General features: G+C 36.2%; 1 protein-coding gene across 1 annotated transcript in view; it reads right to left on the reverse strand.

Annotated features, from left to right (window-relative positions):
• The window catches only part of ctif (CBP80/20-dependent translation initiation factor), a 73,017-nt gene that overhangs the window by 32,672 nt on the left and 20,838 nt on the right, over positions 1-19,507 (reverse strand). The window contains exons 4-7 of the mRNA XM_028463372.1: positions 18,615-18,737; positions 18,139-18,212; positions 17,782-17,886; positions 17,612-17,690 (exon numbers count right to left, since the gene is read on the reverse strand). Of these exons, the coding sequence (XP_028319173.1) occupies positions 17,612-17,690; positions 17,782-17,886; positions 18,139-18,212; positions 18,615-18,737 (381 nt within the window). The remainder of the gene's footprint in view (positions 1-17,611; positions 17,691-17,781; positions 17,887-18,138; positions 18,213-18,614; positions 18,738-19,507) is intronic.

Consider the following 19,507-nt stretch of genomic DNA (forward strand, 5'->3'; position numbering starts at 1 on the left):
AGCAGCTAACAGCAGCACACACTCGACAAGAGCATGTGTGGAACCTAAGTGGACGATTGAGAGTGTCGCGATGGTGAAATAAAATGATCAAAAAAATGCTGCAAGTGCTGACACTCGGCATGTCCGGGATGAGGAGGAAGTTGCGTGTGGGGAGCCTGACGGGGGGAGAGACTTGGAGGAACGCCAAAATACAGTAAGAAATCTATTCAACTCTGACATAGATAGCAAAATAATTTATTTTTTATTTTATTTATTTATTCAGTTTATTTCCGACATGGTTACATTCACTTTTTTTTTTTTTCTTTTTTTCTTTTTTGTACATGCCGAAAAAGGAGACGAGAGAAGCAGTTTGCTTATCCGGGTCCCGTCCCCTGTTTTACCATCGCAAATTTACATGGGTTTACATGTCTCTCTGGTCAAAACATTCTTGATTTCTTCTGAACGTCCTTTTTTGGACAAAAAATAATAATCATTTTGCCATCAAATAGCCCGGCTTCAGTGTTGTTTTTGTAGTTTTATAGAAGGAAAAAAATGTTGAGGTGCCACTAAAGCAAAAAAAAAATTGGGTTTTTTCAGAAAAAGTCGTTTTTCTCAGCTTTTTGTCACAAACTAGCGATTTGTGTGAAACTTGCCTCTATTCAACTGAGGATTACAGAAGAACAAACAAGCTAGAAACAAAATTTCTGGAGAAATTAGAGACTTTAACTTTTCAGAATCTGGTGTCAGAATTCAGATTGTCATAGTAGAAAATATTCTGTGGGTAGAAATTTTGAAAATGGCTGGAACTGAATGAGTTAATGAACTCTGAAACGTGCCACTTTTTTCTTGTACTTTGACTCGTACGTGCATTTTAATTTTGCCTGCAATTATCAGAAGAACAACCAAAAGAAGGCTGGAAACTGTAGATAATGACAGGTGTAGACCGGATAGACATTACCGGAGGTGTGGGTAAAACTATTACCTTACTTAACCTCTGTTCTCAACATAATAAACACAGTCATTCACTCAAAAGCAATAAGTCAATTGAGGCGCCAAAGGATTACAGTCACACTGCATCATCACTAAAAGGTGTTGAGTCCTATGATGGTATTTAAATCTAAAAAAAATAAAGTACCGCACTTAATTGTGGGAATTTCCAGTTGAAGTGAAGTGCATGAGTTAGTCAACAAGTTCATCTACATAGTTATGACAACAATAAGCTAACAAAAATAGAGCAATGTTGTTCTAATTGCATCAGCTGTTTAACTTTAAAATTTATTCAGCTTGTCTCAAGTGCCATGTTAACTGTGTAGTTAAAAATAGGTTAAAATTTGGTTCAGGTGAAATACAAATAAGTTAAGAAAAAAATGGTTAAAAGTAGTTGTTTAAATAGCAGTTTAAAAATAAACTACATTGCTTAAAAACAATGTAGTTTAAAACTGTTTTAAAATACCTGGGTATAGTAAATCATTGATTCTCAACTGGTGGGTCAGGACCCGAAAGTGGGTCACAGACATGTATTGGGTGGGTCACGGAAAGCTGGTCAAAATACCACAAGAACTTTTCTTGTGAAATGCATGCTGCACAGAAAAATATATAGATTTATGTTTTTAAAAATATTATGTGTTTACAACAGCTATTTAAAAAAAAATTAATTTGGTGGGTTGAATTTTAAAAAAAAAAAAGTCGCAATTTAATGACTGTGGCAAAATGTGGGTCCCAGGGTGAGACCAGTTGAGAACCTCTGTATTAAATAAGTTTTACCAATTTAATTTTGTCAAATATTTGATTTGTTTCTCTGATAAAACTTGACAAATAAATACTATACACACATGTTAAATACTGATAAAATGTAGTTGTTAAAATGCAAGTCAAATATCAATAATTAAATATATTACAGTAAGATTGCAAGTGGAAAACCTTGTCTTGTCTCACTTTGTTGTTGTTCTTGTTGTTGTGTACACTAGTTAAAATCGCTACTCCTTTGTTATTCGTGAACGGATCAGGCTGAAATCTGGTAGGTATAATCTATGGATGTGTACGCATTGGCGCTCGGAGCCCGATTTTCGAGTTGGGGTCAAAGTGGCCCCAAAAGAAAAAAAAAACTAAAGTCGATTTCGCATTTGTTTGCGAGTCAAATATTACGAAGGTTGGTGGTACCGAATCATTAGCACATACAATATATGAACGAGGCCCATTACCCCGTATGTTTTTCAAATGACTACTCCTATATTAGTTCTTGTTAGATCGGAATGCACCCACAATTTCCGGTAATTTCAAAATTTATGGGGAACATAGTAGTGTGATATATCGTTTCAAATGTAATTCAACGTAGATTACGATTATGCCTCGCACAATTCGATTAGGAGCCAGACGAAGCCCTTTTTTTTTGGCAATTTCGATTAAAGTTGTTTTCTCATTTATTTGTGAGTCAAATACTGCAACAGTTGGTGGTACTGAATCATTGACACATATCAATATGTGAATGGGGCCCATTACTCCATATGTGCCACGGGGGCCCCATTTTTCAAAAGATGACTACTCCGTTATTGCTCGTTGAATCGGGCAGTAATTTGACATGGATATTCTAAAAGCGGATGTCAAGACCCTCTCGGAGACCTTTTTTTACTTGGTAGATCCGAGTCATTTGATTGAATTCTCGGGAATGTGGTACATGCTATTCGGCGGGCCCGGCCGTAGTTCATCCAAACTTGTTTTTGCGGTTTCTACGTGGAGTATAGAGCTCAAAAAGTAGCCACAGTGCAAGGTTTTTTTTTTCTCCCCAGGTTATGAGATACCTAATAAAAATGCAAAGAGTAGAAATTGAGAAACTCACAAAATAGAAAGTGACCTCTGCTCCACATTGAACAACAACTACCTTATAAAAGCAGCAATAGAGCAGTAGTTAATGCTCCTAAATGTGCTGCTTACATTAAGTGTTCAGCCAAGCTGCACTGTTAAGTGTGTGGGAGGGTAACACAAACACACACACACACACACAATAACAGTAGGGTTTTGGCAGCTCTTATTCAGCCATTATACCTTTATCTAGGTTTGTTTGGCCATCACTCCAAAAACAAAATACTTTCAATTTACAAAGTCATACAAAAGAGGAAATTGAACATTTCTCAGTTTTGTTGAAACGTTGATTTCCCTTTTTTATGTTGAGTTTAATGACACTAAATGTTGCCAAGCAACATGAGCAACTAGACATTAGGTGCAGAAACCATATTTATCTTATTAAACAGAGCAACATTTGAATTATGTATTAGTGTAAGCCAACATTTTTCATAAATATCTGACTAGATTTGACAACTTGCTGACAGGTGGAATCTGGTCCGGATCCGAGGAGTGTACAATTTGTTGGATGTTGCTCCTACTTATGCAGCTCACTTCCAGTGAAAATGAAAGAAGACCATGTGTAATCCATTAAACATCAGCCCTGTCAATCATACAGCACACTGCCCATTCACTCAGCATCACTATGCACTGTTACCATAGTTACCAGTGGGACTGACACCATTGTATTTGTATATAAACAGAGTTGTTAGAGGGATGAGTGCATGAAAGTGCATGACTGCGCCCAGCTGCAATGGCAGCGTAATGTGGCCGACGTAATACATGCATGAGGTGTGAATGGAACCTTCACATTACCTGTCAAGGTCGATTAACATTAATATGATCAGGATGCCTGTGCGACGGTTCAAGGCTGAGGGCTGTAGGCTGACGCAAACTTAGAAACTCTCCAGAATCCCAACCCAAACTTTCCATTGAGTAACACGGTGACCACCTCCAAGAGCATAAGGTCACTTTCTTTTTTCATTGACTGTTTCTCTTTGTCAGTAGTAGTAGTAGTAGTAGTAGTAGGAGTACTGGTATTAGTAGTTCCCATTCAACAGTTGCACTTAAATTACTTTTCTTTTACACACTCTTACACACAAAAAAGAGGTAAAATAATGTAGCTCTTTAACTTTTTGACACTTCTATGTCTGAGTTCGAAATGGCATACTCCATACTTAGGGCCCTATAAAATCCATTTCATTTTTTTCCAAATTCCATTTTATTTTTTCCCAAATTCCGTGTTTTCCACTTTAATTTTTTTAATTCCATTTATTTTAGAAATATTTATCATTTTTTAAAGAAAATGTTAGGTTTTAACTCCTGTGAGGAAACAAATTAAATACTAATAAATAAATAAAAAACTCATAATTAAACAAAAATGTATGTCAAAAATAAAGTAAGCTATAATTAAAAAGTAGATATAAGTTGCAGTGACATGGATTATTCTGACTGCTCCTATTCAATTATTTATATGTCATAAAAAGATGTATGAGAACAGCAATAATGTCACCCAATTTTTTCTCAGGGATCAATGGTTTCCTGAATCTGAGCAGGTTTAATGATTAAGTTTTGATCAACTTAGTTTAAATTAACCTAATTTAAATGATCCTACTTCTATAGCTCTGATGAAATGTTGTTAGAATGTAACATTCTAATAACGTTGCTCCAACGGACTTTTATTTTGTAAACTGGAAGTTCCCACTGAAACGGTTGTACATGAGGTAGCTTGCTGACTGTGAATGTGAACATACGAGGCACGGACAAAAGGCTGGAATAAAAAGAACAGAAGGACAACATGGACTGAGTTTTTCTTAGTTAGCCAGGCACAACAGTTCAAACACTGAGCAGGGGAAGATGAATAAAGTTGATCACATTCTCACGGAGCGCCGCTGCGCTACACGTAAAACGAACACCTAATAAGAGGACCCGGGAAACATTTTTCCATAAAAAACGTTCCTTGCCCCAAAGTGACGGTGTTTCATGCCGATTCTGTCCATTTCCGCGTTTAGCCGTTTTCATTGGTCGATTGTGTTATTTCGTCCACGATTCTGTTAACGCAGATTTTATAGGGCCCTACATAATATGCACTACAAGCGCAATGAGTATATACTGTCTACTACAGTATATAGAAAGTATAGTTAGGAGAATTAGGATGATGATCGTTCCCACTAAAGTATACTTCCAAGTTGCCCGAGATGCATTTTGAACCTACAATGACAAAAACCTGAAGCACACTGAGGCTAAAAATATATGTTGATTCTCCACCTTTGAAAGTTCTGAAAGGATTTTAAGTGAGAAAGTGACCAAGTAGAATATCAACATGTCATTTGATCCGTAAAACTCAAGGAAACACATTTCATGTCGACATTTTTGGAGATTTTCGGAGACTCGCCATTGTGCTACTGACAAAAGCTTTGGGTAACTTCAAAACAAGAGCCCTATTTACATAAGCCTTAAAAACTAATGAAAGACTATAAGATATGCTTTTGTTTTGAAAAGGGGTTATTTGACTTTTAGCTTTGCAATGCATCATAAGGTGGTTGAATTTGACTAGTGTGCCCACCGTGCATACTTCAAAAATGTCCCAATGTAGTATACATCCAGGTATTTCTCGCATACTCAATTTTTCCATACTATCTAACTTGAACGCACTACATACTAATTTGGACATCAGACTTTGTATGAGTAGTATGTTAGTATGACATTTCGAACACAGCCCAAATCTTGATATTAAAGTCAAAGTATTTTATTTTGTTGTAAAAATATAAGAGTGACTGTGCCCTCTATGAGGTGAAACCTGGCTATTGTAATTGAATTTTGCTATTGGCTGAGAATTGAGGTTTGTGACCTTTTGGTGGCCTCTTACTTGTCACAAACAGGCAATGTTGGTCCCCGCCCCTTCAATATGAACTAGCATCAGTCGACTCTCACCTAATATCTGGCGAGTAAGAAAATTGTAAATAGGGAGGTATAGTGAGTAATGAGTAGGTAGTTAACATAGCATAGATTGTTCTTTGGAGATTTGATAGTATAGACTGGGCATGTCTTAAATCCTCCAGGAGCCCCGCCCATAATCAAGGCATTATTGAAATTTCCAGCATCATCACAATTTAGCAAAAACTGCAAAGTTTAGTTACTCTTTAAATACAATTACTTCATGGTTGCTAGCTTTTACATGTCAAACACTATTCCTATGAAAAGTATTGTTGTTGCTTCTATTATTAAAAAAAATCAGTTTCAAGATATTGATGTTCTCTCACAGAGACTGGTAGGAAAAGATGGATTTGGATCCAAATGTGAAAAATAGAAGAAAAACTCTGGCATTTTCTGCTTTTCCCAGCCAAGTGTAGGGAATAAATTGCAATTATCACTGTCCAGTTACCAGTTTTCTCTTGTGGATTTGAACTTGTGTCAGCTAGTATGGCCTTAAAGGTGAAATACAAGGAGGAAAAAAAGAAAAAAGCTGCATATTTAGCTACTCTCCTTTTGCTTTAGGATATCATTAGCGGTAATTTTGCCCATAAAAAGGTAACCAGATGACATTGAGGGCACACACAGAAACACTCACGGGCACATATCAGCTAAAGTGTATTTTCACAGCTTGTTCTTAGGTTAAAAATGTTGACTTTTTTTCTTCTGGATAAAATAAATTAAAATCAAAGACAACGGCGTAGTTGTGCGTATGCATCTTCAATTGATCTGGAATTACAAGGAGGAAATATCAGATACAAGGTTGGTTGACAAAGGAGTGTCTGTTTTTTTTGCGTGAATGTGCTTTCCGCAGGTAGCAGCCACTGCAGGTTTGATCAAAGAGCGGCATGTGCAGTTTTGGTCCTGAGCCAGAGGACCTCTCGCCTCGCGGCAGGCAGTGTGAGCCATGTGGACGTGACAAAGATGGGGGGGGGAAGAGATGGTCTGAGAGCCAGCAGAAAGACAAGGAAATGTCTGTAGATATAATCATACTTGTGCTGTCATAATCAGACAAATGATTACCGTACTAGTGTAGAAAGAACTAGGTCAATAAAGTACGAGGGAATAAGTATTTTTCAGAGAGAAAAACCTTCAAAAAATTACCGTACTTACAGTATATAATACATATACATACATTCTTATGTATGTATAGCAGTGGTTGGTGTTTCCTGAAGATAACGCACGGTAGATTTAAGAACTAAATTAGGAGAACAGGAAATAAATGTTGTATACAGGAAAATTGCTCACAGTCTGTAAATGACCCATCTGTCCTTCCTGCCGACATTGAGAAGGTAAACTCAACATCATTCTTTTTCCGATTCCCATCTTTACCAGCCGCTTAAGTTTGATTAATTGTCAGCTAAAGCAGAGATTAATGACATGATCATCATAAGGACTAAGTGCGATGGCAGGGAAAAGATGACGAATGAAGGACAGATGTCTTTAAGGAGAAAGGAAAACAGTTGGGATGAGGTGATTTATCTTAATTTTAAGGGATGACGTGAAATTACAAAACAAGAATACTAAGGATTGGCAACATGGAGAGAAATCTGCATATTGTGTTTGAACTGAAGATGAGTAGAAATGGTTTTCATCTAAGATGTTATATAGTGACAATACACCAAACCGAGATCTAAATACAGCATTAGCGCCTTAAAATGTAGGGATGGGAATCAAAAACCAGTTCTTTCTGAGAACCGGTTCCCAGTAATCCAATTCCTAGGAATCGTTTGTTTGCTTGCCTGTCAATTCCGATTTATCGGTTCCTCTCACGTCGCAAATACTTAACAATAAACTCCTCCAGGTCCTGTATATTGTGTTTATGCTAGCACCAAGTGAAGCTCCTTCCACCATATAGTTGTTTGCCGTCCACTGCGGAGAAACCACCTCCTTCACCAGCAGCAGTGCTGTCCTCCGTGCTGTGTTTGTAGCATCTCTGTTGCTACACTACTCACATCTGGGTTTTGTGCACTCACGCAAAAGTTGCTTCTTGCACTGACTTTTCTTCCGCAAACAACCAATTTCAGCAAGAACACACAACTCGTCGCCAGTTTATGTCCTCATAACAAGTAATCAGACACAGGAGAAGGACTGGGACTGATCGTTGTCTTTAGTTTTCTCTTTCACACATTCACACACGGCTGAAGACGTCACATGTACCAACGGGGACGGTGTCTCTGAAGGTCCATTTATAGAAATGTAAACAGGCTAAACTAAAGTTTTTTTTTTGTTTTTTTTTTTTACAGAATAATTGTTTGTTTTGTGTGTGAATTCGTTTTCGATTAAGTTGTTCAAATTCAAAAGGAGCACAGCAAATATTCTCAAATGTTTGTAGCCAAAATGTGTCAACAAATCCATTTGTATTATTTCATTCCCTCACCCAATGAGAATCAATAAGACAATTGGTAAGGAATCAAATCGATAAGCAGCATCAATAATGGAATCGGAATTGCTAAATTCTTATTAATTCCCATCCCTATTTAAATGGCAACCATTTTAACTGGTGACCAACTTCCATTGTGATGCGAGTTTCTGCAGCAATGGCAGAGGATGTAAAAGAGGACGAGGACCATAGTGATAGATGCCTTTGGTGAAGCCATGTTGCTTTTTACTTTTGTAAAGCTGTTAAAAGTAGCATGCGAGTAGTGTGTGGAGCTCTTTATGTTCAAACCTATTATATATTTGACTTTATTTTGGAAATTTACGTGACTCCTAAAAAATGTTAATTGCCGAAAAACCAAAACAGATTTAGATTTTTCCAAACCCTTAAAAGTAGGACTTGTGGGTTAATTAGTAATTAGATACCATTGTTGTTCCATTCATAACCATGACATTGCTTGTTGGTGTGAATGTGGTACAAGTAGGAAGGAAGGAAAGAAAGGAAATGAGCACTGTGAACAGGGATGGAAATGTGAAGAATAGGAATGGGGAAAAACGATTTTAGAGCTTTCTCGGCAGTGGCATAGAATGTGAAGTGCCTCTTCTAGGGTGTAACAATTTTGATATGATGCTCGTTCAGTCAGGTCCATTGTTTCTCCGAGATTATTTATGTTACGAGGGCCGTCAGCCAAGAGCAATAAATTTAAAACTACCCCCGAGGTGGCATAACAGGACAGGTTATAGAGAGAGAGCCAAGGAATGACAACAAATGAGACTGTAAAGTAAACCTTGACAGTGGAGATATGCGCGCTGAAAAGAATTCCATTCCAATGATTTTGGTCAAAATACCATGGCCATGCAATGATTTTTTTTCTTTGACGTTTCTGGAAATTAAATAATGCCATTACTCCAAGCCTTTAAGAGCCCTTCACTTCAATAATAATATTGTTATAAAATAAACAGTACATTGTTTAAAATTTTATTTCATTTTTTAATTCCTACCTCTTCTACTATTCTATTACTGTGAAATGTTATGTAATATATACAGAGTTCCTACAGCTTTAGTCAAATTATATTCAAGACTTTTCAAGACTTTTTATTGCCATTTGAAATTAAATTTAAGAACAACTTCACAGTAAACATAATTGGGGGGGAAAAATCAAATTACAGAGGGTTAGGGTAATTTTTTCTAGTGTCTAGTGCAGACGGCCCCCAAAGTAAACACACAAAAATTCACAAAATGACAATAATACAGAAAAAAAATTGACTAAAATAATCAAAATCACTCCAAAAATACAAGATGACTATAAAAATTGCCAGAAATGTATAAAACAACAAAAATACAAAAAATAAAAATAAATTTAGAAAAGCCATTAAGAAAAATCTTTGCTGGACAGGCAATTTTTGTTAAATGTACATTGTCCCATGTTGTATGTCCATTAAAAAAATAAAAATATTACCATTTGTTTTAAAATGCGAGACTAATTACAATCATAAAAATCACACTTATGTGTTAAAATTTAAGACTAAAATTAAAATTTGAAAACTTTGATTTAAGAAACTTTAATGACAATTAAGGCCTTTTTTTAGATTCATGAATTTAATGCCTTTTAAGACCTTTTAAGGATGTGCAGGGACCCTGTATATATTCAGTTGAACCTCCAGGAGAGAGGGAAATATTTTGGTTGCATTTATGCATCTTTTATTATGGCCAAATGTAATAGGCTAGCAATAGTTAAACTAGCAACACATTAAGCAAAAAGACATATTGTAATGTATTTATAATGTGTGGACATATAATGGTTTCATTAATGCTGGGTGCAGCCAAGAGCCTCACTGTTTGGTTTTGTAATTATCAGTTCATTTGCAGATTGGTTTCTGATGAATGATGCAAAAAACTAAATTAACCATTAAAATACATCATTGGTATTCACATCTACGATATTATGGCCAATGTCGAGATGATAACTTTTATTCACAGGATAGAAATTCAAGTACATGCTTAATGTTTTGGGCTTTTCAAGCTGCAGCTGATGACTTTCAACAGCAGGAAAATCAAAAATAAAATACATCTGTAGCAGTCACAGTCGCATATAGCTGGTGATCTGTGATAAGAGGCAAAGATGTAAGGTCCTGACACCCATATCTCATTTAATAAGTGATCACAGAGCCAGGCCACAGACTGATAGACAGGTACATCAAAGAATGCAGCAATTTCGCTGCAGGAGTGAGATGGAGCCATTGTGCGATCAAAGCGTATGGGGCAGAAAAGGCGAGAGAGGGGGGAAAAAAAACCAGTAGGATCCTATAGAAATGTAACCACAGCTGCAGCAGCAGGTTTCCAGTAAACACACTGTTTTAGCATCTCTCTGAATGATTAAAAAAAGGCTTCAATGATTCATCCTGCTGTTACTTTGTACTGACAGTCACCTCCTGCCTCGTCTCTGCTTGATTGAATACAATTTTATGTGTGCATGTCAACTGAAATGCAGATTTTCTGGAACATCCTCAAACCTGTGCAGTAATTATTAATAAACAATCTTTCAGAGTAAAACTTCAACCAAGAAAAAAAAAATGCTTTTAAGTAAACAGCAGCTGGTGAAGCTTTCTGTACTTTTTATTGCCTTCTTACAAAATGCAAATGACCAATGAAATATTCCTGCAATTTCTAAGCTGCCACTGTGAGTGAACTTATACTTCAATCCCACTGTGCAAAGCAAAAACTGCTGCACTTGCAAAAAATATATAGTCAAATGCTTATATTTGGTGTTTTTGCTTCTTAGGATGCAGAGGTAGCATCCTCAATGTTCCAAACATCAGAAAAGCCTGAATTATCACATTAATGTAAAAGCTAAAGAAGGCTCACCTTTTATACAAGGAATGGTCACCTTTTTTAAACACGTTGTGAAGAAGCTTCAGCTTTGATACCAAAACCCTTGCCTACATATTAGGTCAGTGGAAATGAATGGTTTTCATTGAGAAACAATAATAAATCTGCATCTATTTAGGGATCAATATCAAATACATGCTTCTTTTATTACAGAAAACAGATGAAAACCTTTCTTTTTTGGCACAATGGATTCACTTCTCCATGCATCCTGCAAACATAAACACATCCTATCTAAATGGAAATAAGCCAAACACAAGCGGAAGTGATTGAAAACTCGTGCATAAATTAAAACCCAACATCTGTGAAAATCTTCGATTTAATGACGACATAGAAGAGAAACACAGGAATCAAATTTATAGAAAATAATAAGATTATAAGACACTGAAATGTCTGAGATATAACACACGTGTTCACACATGTATGTGCATCAGGGTGAAGCTACGCAGGTAAAAGAATGTCGGTAGAGGGCAGAGACCTAAACAGAACTTTGGTTTTGCATGATGATAAAAAAATATAAAAAATAAAATGAAAAGCTCATTTTCTCAGAGAATACCAGTTTTGACAGATTTCTTTGAAGATTTAGGTCAACAATTAATATTTGACATTTCTGGAGTTTACAAAGGCTTTCAAATATCACTTTGCATTCTGCATGTACTGGTTTTTTCTCTCTCTCAAAAAAATAATCAATATGAAGAAATGCCAGAGCACCAGAATCATCATTCAGCTCTATTTTAACCAATCAGCAGCTGATTTATTCCCAGTATTTTCAAGAAATTCAAAAGAATGTTGCTTTAAATATTGGTGAAAATACATTAGACTTTACCGTGATTTTTTTTCCCCACAAAAAAACCCCATTTGTCTTCAAAATGAGCCTATTTGCATTTTCTGCCTCATGTTATGTTAAGTAACAGTTGAACTATTTCTGAACATCTCTGTGGAATTTCCAGAGGTTTTCATGTGCTAGAGAGTAGAGTTCACTACACCAGTGTTTCTCAAATGGGGGTATGTGTCATGTAATGTTTATTTTCTTAGTTAAAAATGTCAAGACTAAATATTACCAGCAACTCACAAAATGACAACAAAGACACACTAAATGAGAGAAAAATAGATAAGATCACTACAAAATACACAAAAATAACAGAGAAAAGAAACAACTACACAATATCAAAAATACACACCAAAATAAAATAATTTGAATAAGACGACAGTCATCAACATCCCCCGCCAAAAAAAATAAAACAAAACAAGGGACGGACAGACGGAGCTCAACCCTATATCCCGCTTCCACACTTTGACAACAAAATGACAACAAAAACACACAAAATAAGAGAGAAATATACTGACTAATAAAAAAAAACAGACAAACAACAACAAAATACACAAAATGATGATAGAAATGATCTTGATAAGAACATGAACTGAAAATACTTGAGTCAGTCTTGGTCCCACATCAGGAGGGAGATGAGTATTCAGGAGGCACTAAATACTGTTTCATTCCACTTATTTACAAAATGAAATTCTTTAAAATGTGTGTCATCACTGATTCATTCCATCATTATGCTCTAGAGTTATTTTTTCACCGAGTCAAATGTAGTAGTAGGACATAACTTGCATTCAAAAGTTAAAGAAGGGGGTACTTGAGCCTTAAAAGTTTGACAACCACTGCACGGCACGTCTCTTTGACTGCATCTCAGATGTGATGCTTTGAGCTGGTGCGTTAGTGGCTAATACAGTGCAGGAACCAATCACCCGCAGGACTGACGACAATAGCAGGAAGTGACAGAAGGGAAGGAGGGGTGGGGGTGGGGGTATTGGTCACCGTGACCTCCTTGAAAATGTTCAGCTACCTACCCGTGTTTAAAGGATGGAAAGGAAGAGTGAAGAACAACAAGAGGAGAACAGCAAGTGGTAAAAGGAAATGACAAATAGGAATTAGGAAGCAAAAAGATAGTCAAAAATGGGTGTTTAATAAAGAGGAATAACGCATTGCATGTGACTCAGACTGCGGTAAGTGTGATGCAGGTCTCGCACCAACTGACAGCTGACAGGCAGACCACTTTGTAGTCCCACCCACACCCCCAGCATCCCCTCACAGCTGCTGGCCTGCTCCGTGGCACGTACACTTCCAGACAGCAGAATCCTGCTTTGTTCACAGGCTGCTGACCGGATGACTCCTCAATGACTCGCCGCTTTCTCCTTCACCGGCCCTGTGCTCGCCCTCTGCGCCCTGCTGCTTTTTCCTTTATGTCCTGTCACTCACAGACACATTCTTTCACTTTCAATTAGTTTAAGTCATTATATTCTATACAGTATGTTGGATGCCTTCTGGTATCACAGTGCACTGTGCTGGTTTGAAACTTAAAAAGAATGATGACCTTCATTTAGACCAGTAGTTTCTCTTATTTCTGAATCCTTTATAAACAACTATAGAGCATAATAATGAAATGAATGAGTGATAACTATTTTTTTTCTAGAATTACTTTTTGATCATGTTGAGAGGGAAATATATGATTGAGAAAGATATTTTTTTTAGTTATTGTTGATTTAGTTATTTTACTGCTGATTTTAATGTTTGTATTGATGTTTAAGCTGTTGAATGTTTTCTGTTAAACCTTTTGATCATGTAAAGCACATTGAATTGCTTTGTTTGTGAAATGCGCTATACAAATAAATTTGCCTTGCCAAATTTGTCATGTTTGAGCTCAGCATTTTAGTTCAACTAGATATATATTTCAAGAAGTGAAAGTTGTTTAAGTTTGTGTGTTGTTTTCATGGAAAAAAAAAAAAAAAAAAAAAAAAAGAATAATAATAAATCTATTTGAATCTTTCATGAATTTCAGGGAACCTCACATTCGGTCCCGACCCCAAGGTTGAAAAACCCTGATTTAGTGGCTCCTGAACAGATTTATTTCTATTGTTTTTATCATTTCCAATTATCTCATACCTGAAGTGGGACCAAGACTGACACTTTGTTAATTTTCCTCTCTTTCTCTCTCTCTCAAGTACCCCCTGTAGTGTCACTACCACCATTAGATAAACACTGATTTAGACTTTAACTAAAGCTGTGGATTTCTTCTCATAGCAAAAAATGCCATCATGTTACTTTACTGAGCCACAAGACACAGTTTCAGCTAATTCTTTACTAGCGCCATAGTTTCTAATCACACAGTCGCGCATAGTATTAATTTAAATTTTTATATTAGATATGTTAATTATGTATTTGGTTCCACTTAAAACAGAGGTTCCCAACCTTTTTCGGGTTGTGACCCCATTTTGATATAACGAATGTCCGGAGACCCCAGACACATTTTTCTTTCTAGAATTAGTTTTTGATCGTGTTTATTAAAGTGTGATTCAAATACAGAATAGACAGGATTAGTGCACAAAGCGGCAAGTGTATATATATATGTATGTGTGTGTATATATATTTTTATTTATTTATTTTTAAACCAATTACTAGACATTTCAGGCAACCCCAAGGTTGAAAACAATTGAATACAATTAGAACAAGTTTAATATAATGACATTTGTCCAGAAAAAGTTGGTCTTTGTTCTGTATTTTAATATATTACTGATATAATGGGTTAATAAAATGGTGACAGCATTGACATTAACCCAACAAGATATAATAAATGTGAATTTTACTTTCTGAAATGATAAAATGAGAAGAAAAAAAAATTCTGTGTGCATGTGTGTGGATGCAGTCAGCATTTGTATCTGTATACAAAGTAAAACAGGATGTGTGCAAGAAGCTGCCTTTTTGTCTAAAGGCAGCTCACCACAATAAAGTGAAAACAAAATTGTTTTTTGTGCATTTTTTTTCAGAATTTCTTAGTCCTGGGTTTGTTTTTGTCTTGTATTTTAGGATCTGTGGGATATACAGTATAAATCCACAGATGAAATGTTTGACCTCCAAATGCTTCTGTGCTTCCAAACCTAATGTTGTATTAGAGAACGCTTACATTCCAGGGAGGTTGATGGAGGTACAGCCCAAACTGAACACAAAAGACAAAAGCACTCTCTCCCTCTCTCTCTTTTTCTACACACGCACACGCCTACACACACACAGAGGAGATTTTCCACCTCCCGGGGCTATTTGTGAGTTTATCCCGGTTCTTAGAAAAGAGGAAAACATTGCTGGGTGAAAGTACAAACTAGTGATGGGGATTTGGGAAGTCATTTTTTGTATTACGGGCACAGGATTGCAAATGCATTTATGCAATTTAAAATGCGAACAGAAAAGCCATTCTTGAAAATATGGGATTTTCTTGCCCTCAAAATTGTGACGAGCGAACTTTATTTTACTGAGTCGGGACGTGAAATAGGAACAATTCAAGTACAAAACAGCAAATGAATGCAGAGGTAAAAGTAACAAATCACAAGTACTTATGTTACTGTAATTCAGTTACTTTTATGGGTACTTGGACTTTTTTTGAGTATATTTCTAAATCACTAATATTACTTAAGTACATTTTAAAACAAGTAAAGTGATCCGTTACATTTCTACACCCAACCGTTAATGACGAAAATATTATTTCTTGTTTTAAAATGGATATTAAAACTAAAAATGATGGAATGACCGGACAACATCAGATGCATCACATCAAAGCCGACCAATCAGATTTAACGTAATGCACTACGCCAAAGCAGACTCAAAACTCTCTTTGAAAAAGAATTGTACATTATGACAAACCTTTATTTTATACACATGCCTTTGTGGGAAATAAATTAAGTTCCACTTGTGAAAGGTTTCATCTCTTCCTTTTGAAGTTTATACATGAGATGTTTAAGTAACTACGGTAGTAACTTTTACTTTGAGCATTATTTAATTGAGCTACTTTTTACTTGTACTTGAGTATTTTATGAATGACTTACTTGTACATTTTCAATCAAGTAACAGTACTTCTACTTGAGTAGGATATATCAGTACTTTTTACACATCTGAATGAATGTCTAGGGGTAAAATGAGGCCTTCAATCCTGCTTGCTGACCTCAAAGCATAAGTAACCCACACACATGAAGCCGACCCCGTCTTTTGGCTTTGAGTGAATGAGAGGAAACGACGACCTTGGCTCGGGAACTAAATGCGAAGGAGGAAGCCATTTTGGTGGCTCAATGAGAGCGAATGAATGAATGATGCCAAGAGGGGAAGGAAGGAGAAAAACACTGGAGCTCCAACGCTATGAACGATGGAGGAGCGTTTGGCTCAGACCAGGAGGAAGGAAGACAGAGGAGTGACACAGGTCGACCCAATATGAACTCTGTCTCCCAAATGAATCACACGTCACAATGCTTAATACTGTGTAGCCAGTGTTGGTAACTACAGCTGCAAAAGTCATCAAGTTCATTCATATTGGATCCTTTCAAGTTTGAAGGCCTAAAACAGTGATTCCCAACCTTTTATGGCGACCCCAGAGACATTTTGTTTTACTTTTTGGAATTCATTTTTTGTGATATAGTGTTACGTGAAGCACTATAGTGACGAGATGTGCCAGCTCAGATATTTCTATCCTGTATTTTTTTTAAACTTGATTTATATTTTAGGAAGTGAAAGTATAGAATACAGTTATTTGTTGTTTACTGTGTGTGGTGTGTATCTGAAAAATAACCATAATTCCAAAAAAAAATTTTAAATATAATTTTAGAGTTTTTTTTCAGATATTTGAGATTGTGTGTGGTGTTTTAATTTGAAAAAATAACCATCATTTTAAATATCTAATTATTTAATGAACTATTCCATTTTTAAACTGTATTTTATTTATTTTTTTACTAGATTTATATTTGAGGAAGTGAAAATATAGAATACAGTTATTTGAGATAGTGTGTGGTGTTTTAATTTGAAAAATTAATTTCAAAAGTTCAATTTTTTCAGTATTTAAAAAAAAAAAATCAATTACTAGATATTTCAGGCGTCCACATATAAATTCTGAGCGACTCCATCCCAAGTTTGAAAAACTCTGCCCTAAAATAAAAGCAATATTTGCTTTGCACATGAGGATATCCCAACTGGCTCAAGGGAAGCAAAATTAAGTTAAATAAAAAGCTCACATCCATTATAATCTGATTTTAAAGTCACATCTTATGACCTCGACACTTAACGGAAAGCTGCACAGCCTCTGAAGCAACAGCTAACCTTTCTAGCAGAAATAAAAAAACTGTCAGGCTCACATTAAACCACAAGGTGGCAGTATAACCCTTTCTGTGATGCAGAGCCATAGATATAACTATTTTAAAAGGGAAGTAGCACTTCCATGCTTTGACCAGAAGATGGCGCCACAATCTTATGTACTATTTAAGGCTGTTTCACTTTTGATATGATTACACACCATGTTTGTTCCTTTGACCAACTTTGACCAGTATCATGTTTTACTGAGACTAAATTGTCTGAGTGCATGTTGTTTACATTTGCACCACCAGATGTGTCCCTCCCACATCAAAAATATTCTCATAACTTAATCTAATTTCTATGCAGCATACTTATTAGTCTGTGCAGCAAAACGCACGGACAGAGGAGTGAAACTAAAAACTAAAAAAAAGAAAAGTCTGACTTACAGAGCACAGGTGGGGAAGGAATCTTTCTATGTCATTCATGTCTATGCCGTCATCTTCCTCCAGCTTGTTTTTGTTAAACCTAAAAGATGGAAAACATATGCAGATGAGTAAATATAGAAGTGGTTGTATAAAAAACTCCTCACTTCAATATGAATAAAATCATTCCGAACCCCTCTCTGTCGATGTGTGGAAGGTGCTTTGGTGTTCCTTTGTAGTTTTTCCTGTGGAAATGACTAAAGTCCAACTTCTCTGGTTGCACATCCCAACCAGCTCCACTGAAGCAAAAAAAGAAAAACAACAATAACAGTTACAAACTATCAATGCATTCTCTACAGTGACATCATAGATATAATAAACTCACTGAACTGAAAGCTAATCCCATACATGACATAAAAAAGACACAACTGGGCTAAATAAAAAAAATATAAAAAAATGAAGTTGAGTCAAATTATTTAATCCCTAAAAGTCTAGTTGATTTCAGACCTAATAGACGGTATAACATTAAGTGTGAGGTCAGAGGAACCTACCCACGTGAGTCCATTGTGTTGGCCGCCCATATGTCGGTTCCTAGGATGTCTAATGATCCTTCCCTGTTCCCATTCTAGAAAACATGTAAAAAATGGAGGTTTAGATCAAATCCAGCAATTACTCTTTTTTCTATCTATGTAAATAAACAGTGACACACTTTGTGATTTATTATTGTGTAATCATTTTAAAATGCCGGCATTGTAAGTTTTGGGAATATTTCATAATGAAAAAAAATAAAAAATAGTGTTTGAGACTATACATTTGCCACAATCTATATTTCACATAATGCAACTGCTAAATATTTGCTATTAGGCACATTAAATAGAAAATCCAAACTCACTCTGCATGCAGAGTTATGTCATGATAGACCTGGGGCCTCAAACTAAAATGTGAGCTGAAATGTCTACAGCAATTGATGAGTGAAGCGATATGTCATGCAGGAATTGTCCAACGCACACGTATGTTACATCAGTACCTTAGCATGACTCATGAAATGGTTGTTTCGACCTCTGCTGCCCGAGCGAGAGCCAGATCCTGGTCTGGACCCTGAGCTGGGCCTGGAACCAGTGCTGCCATTACTGCTGTGCTCCCACTCATCCTGTGAAGCCAAATGAGAAGGAGATTGAACGAAGAAGATACATTTACCTGCTAAATGAGTTGTCAAATTAAGAGAAAGTTCATTTATACAGCACAATTACAATGCAAAGGGTTGACTAGTTTCGGCAAATTGTCAACACATTATGTAACTTGCTAACATGAATAACATTGGCTTAAATGAATGCAAAGTTTAATGAAACTAAGGTTGTGCATTGCCTGGCATCTAGCAATACAATTCATATCCCGATACATAGGGCACAATACGATACGATACATCCCGACATTTAAGTATAACTGGGGGTTTCCACTGGATACGTCTCCGCTGCGCCACGGCACCGATCCGGTATTGCCCAGCTGTTCGCCGTCCGGTAATCTCCACCAGTTGCGTTTTGAGTGCACTACGATACACTATGGTTGGACGACTGTGACGTCACGAGACAGAGGAGTTCTCACAATATTTATATAATTGCGCGATAATGCAGTTAAATGTATGTGTTATAAAAGCAACAATAAACAGATAAACAGGTCAGAGTTCCTAACGAAGGAGAACAAGAAGGTTGGACTCTCTAGATTTGTCATAGCCACATTTTTTATCAACAGCCAACAGAGAAGAGATAAAACTGCACCAGTAAAACATGAACTAAATCAAAGTTGATGCAGTTTCCAGTGCAGTTACAGTATGAGAGGAAACAATATAGTGAATGTGAGTTTGCTTTTACACATTATGAAGTTTTGGTCATGTAGTTACTTGAAATATAATCTGAAGTGTTT

The sequence above is a fragment of the Gouania willdenowi genome, chromosome 12 (assembly GCF_900634775.1).
Source record: "Gouania willdenowi chromosome 12, fGouWil2.1, whole genome shotgun sequence".
In the NCBI taxonomy this organism is placed as follows: domain Eukaryota; kingdom Metazoa; phylum Chordata; class Actinopteri; order Blenniiformes; family Gobiesocidae; genus Gouania; species Gouania willdenowi.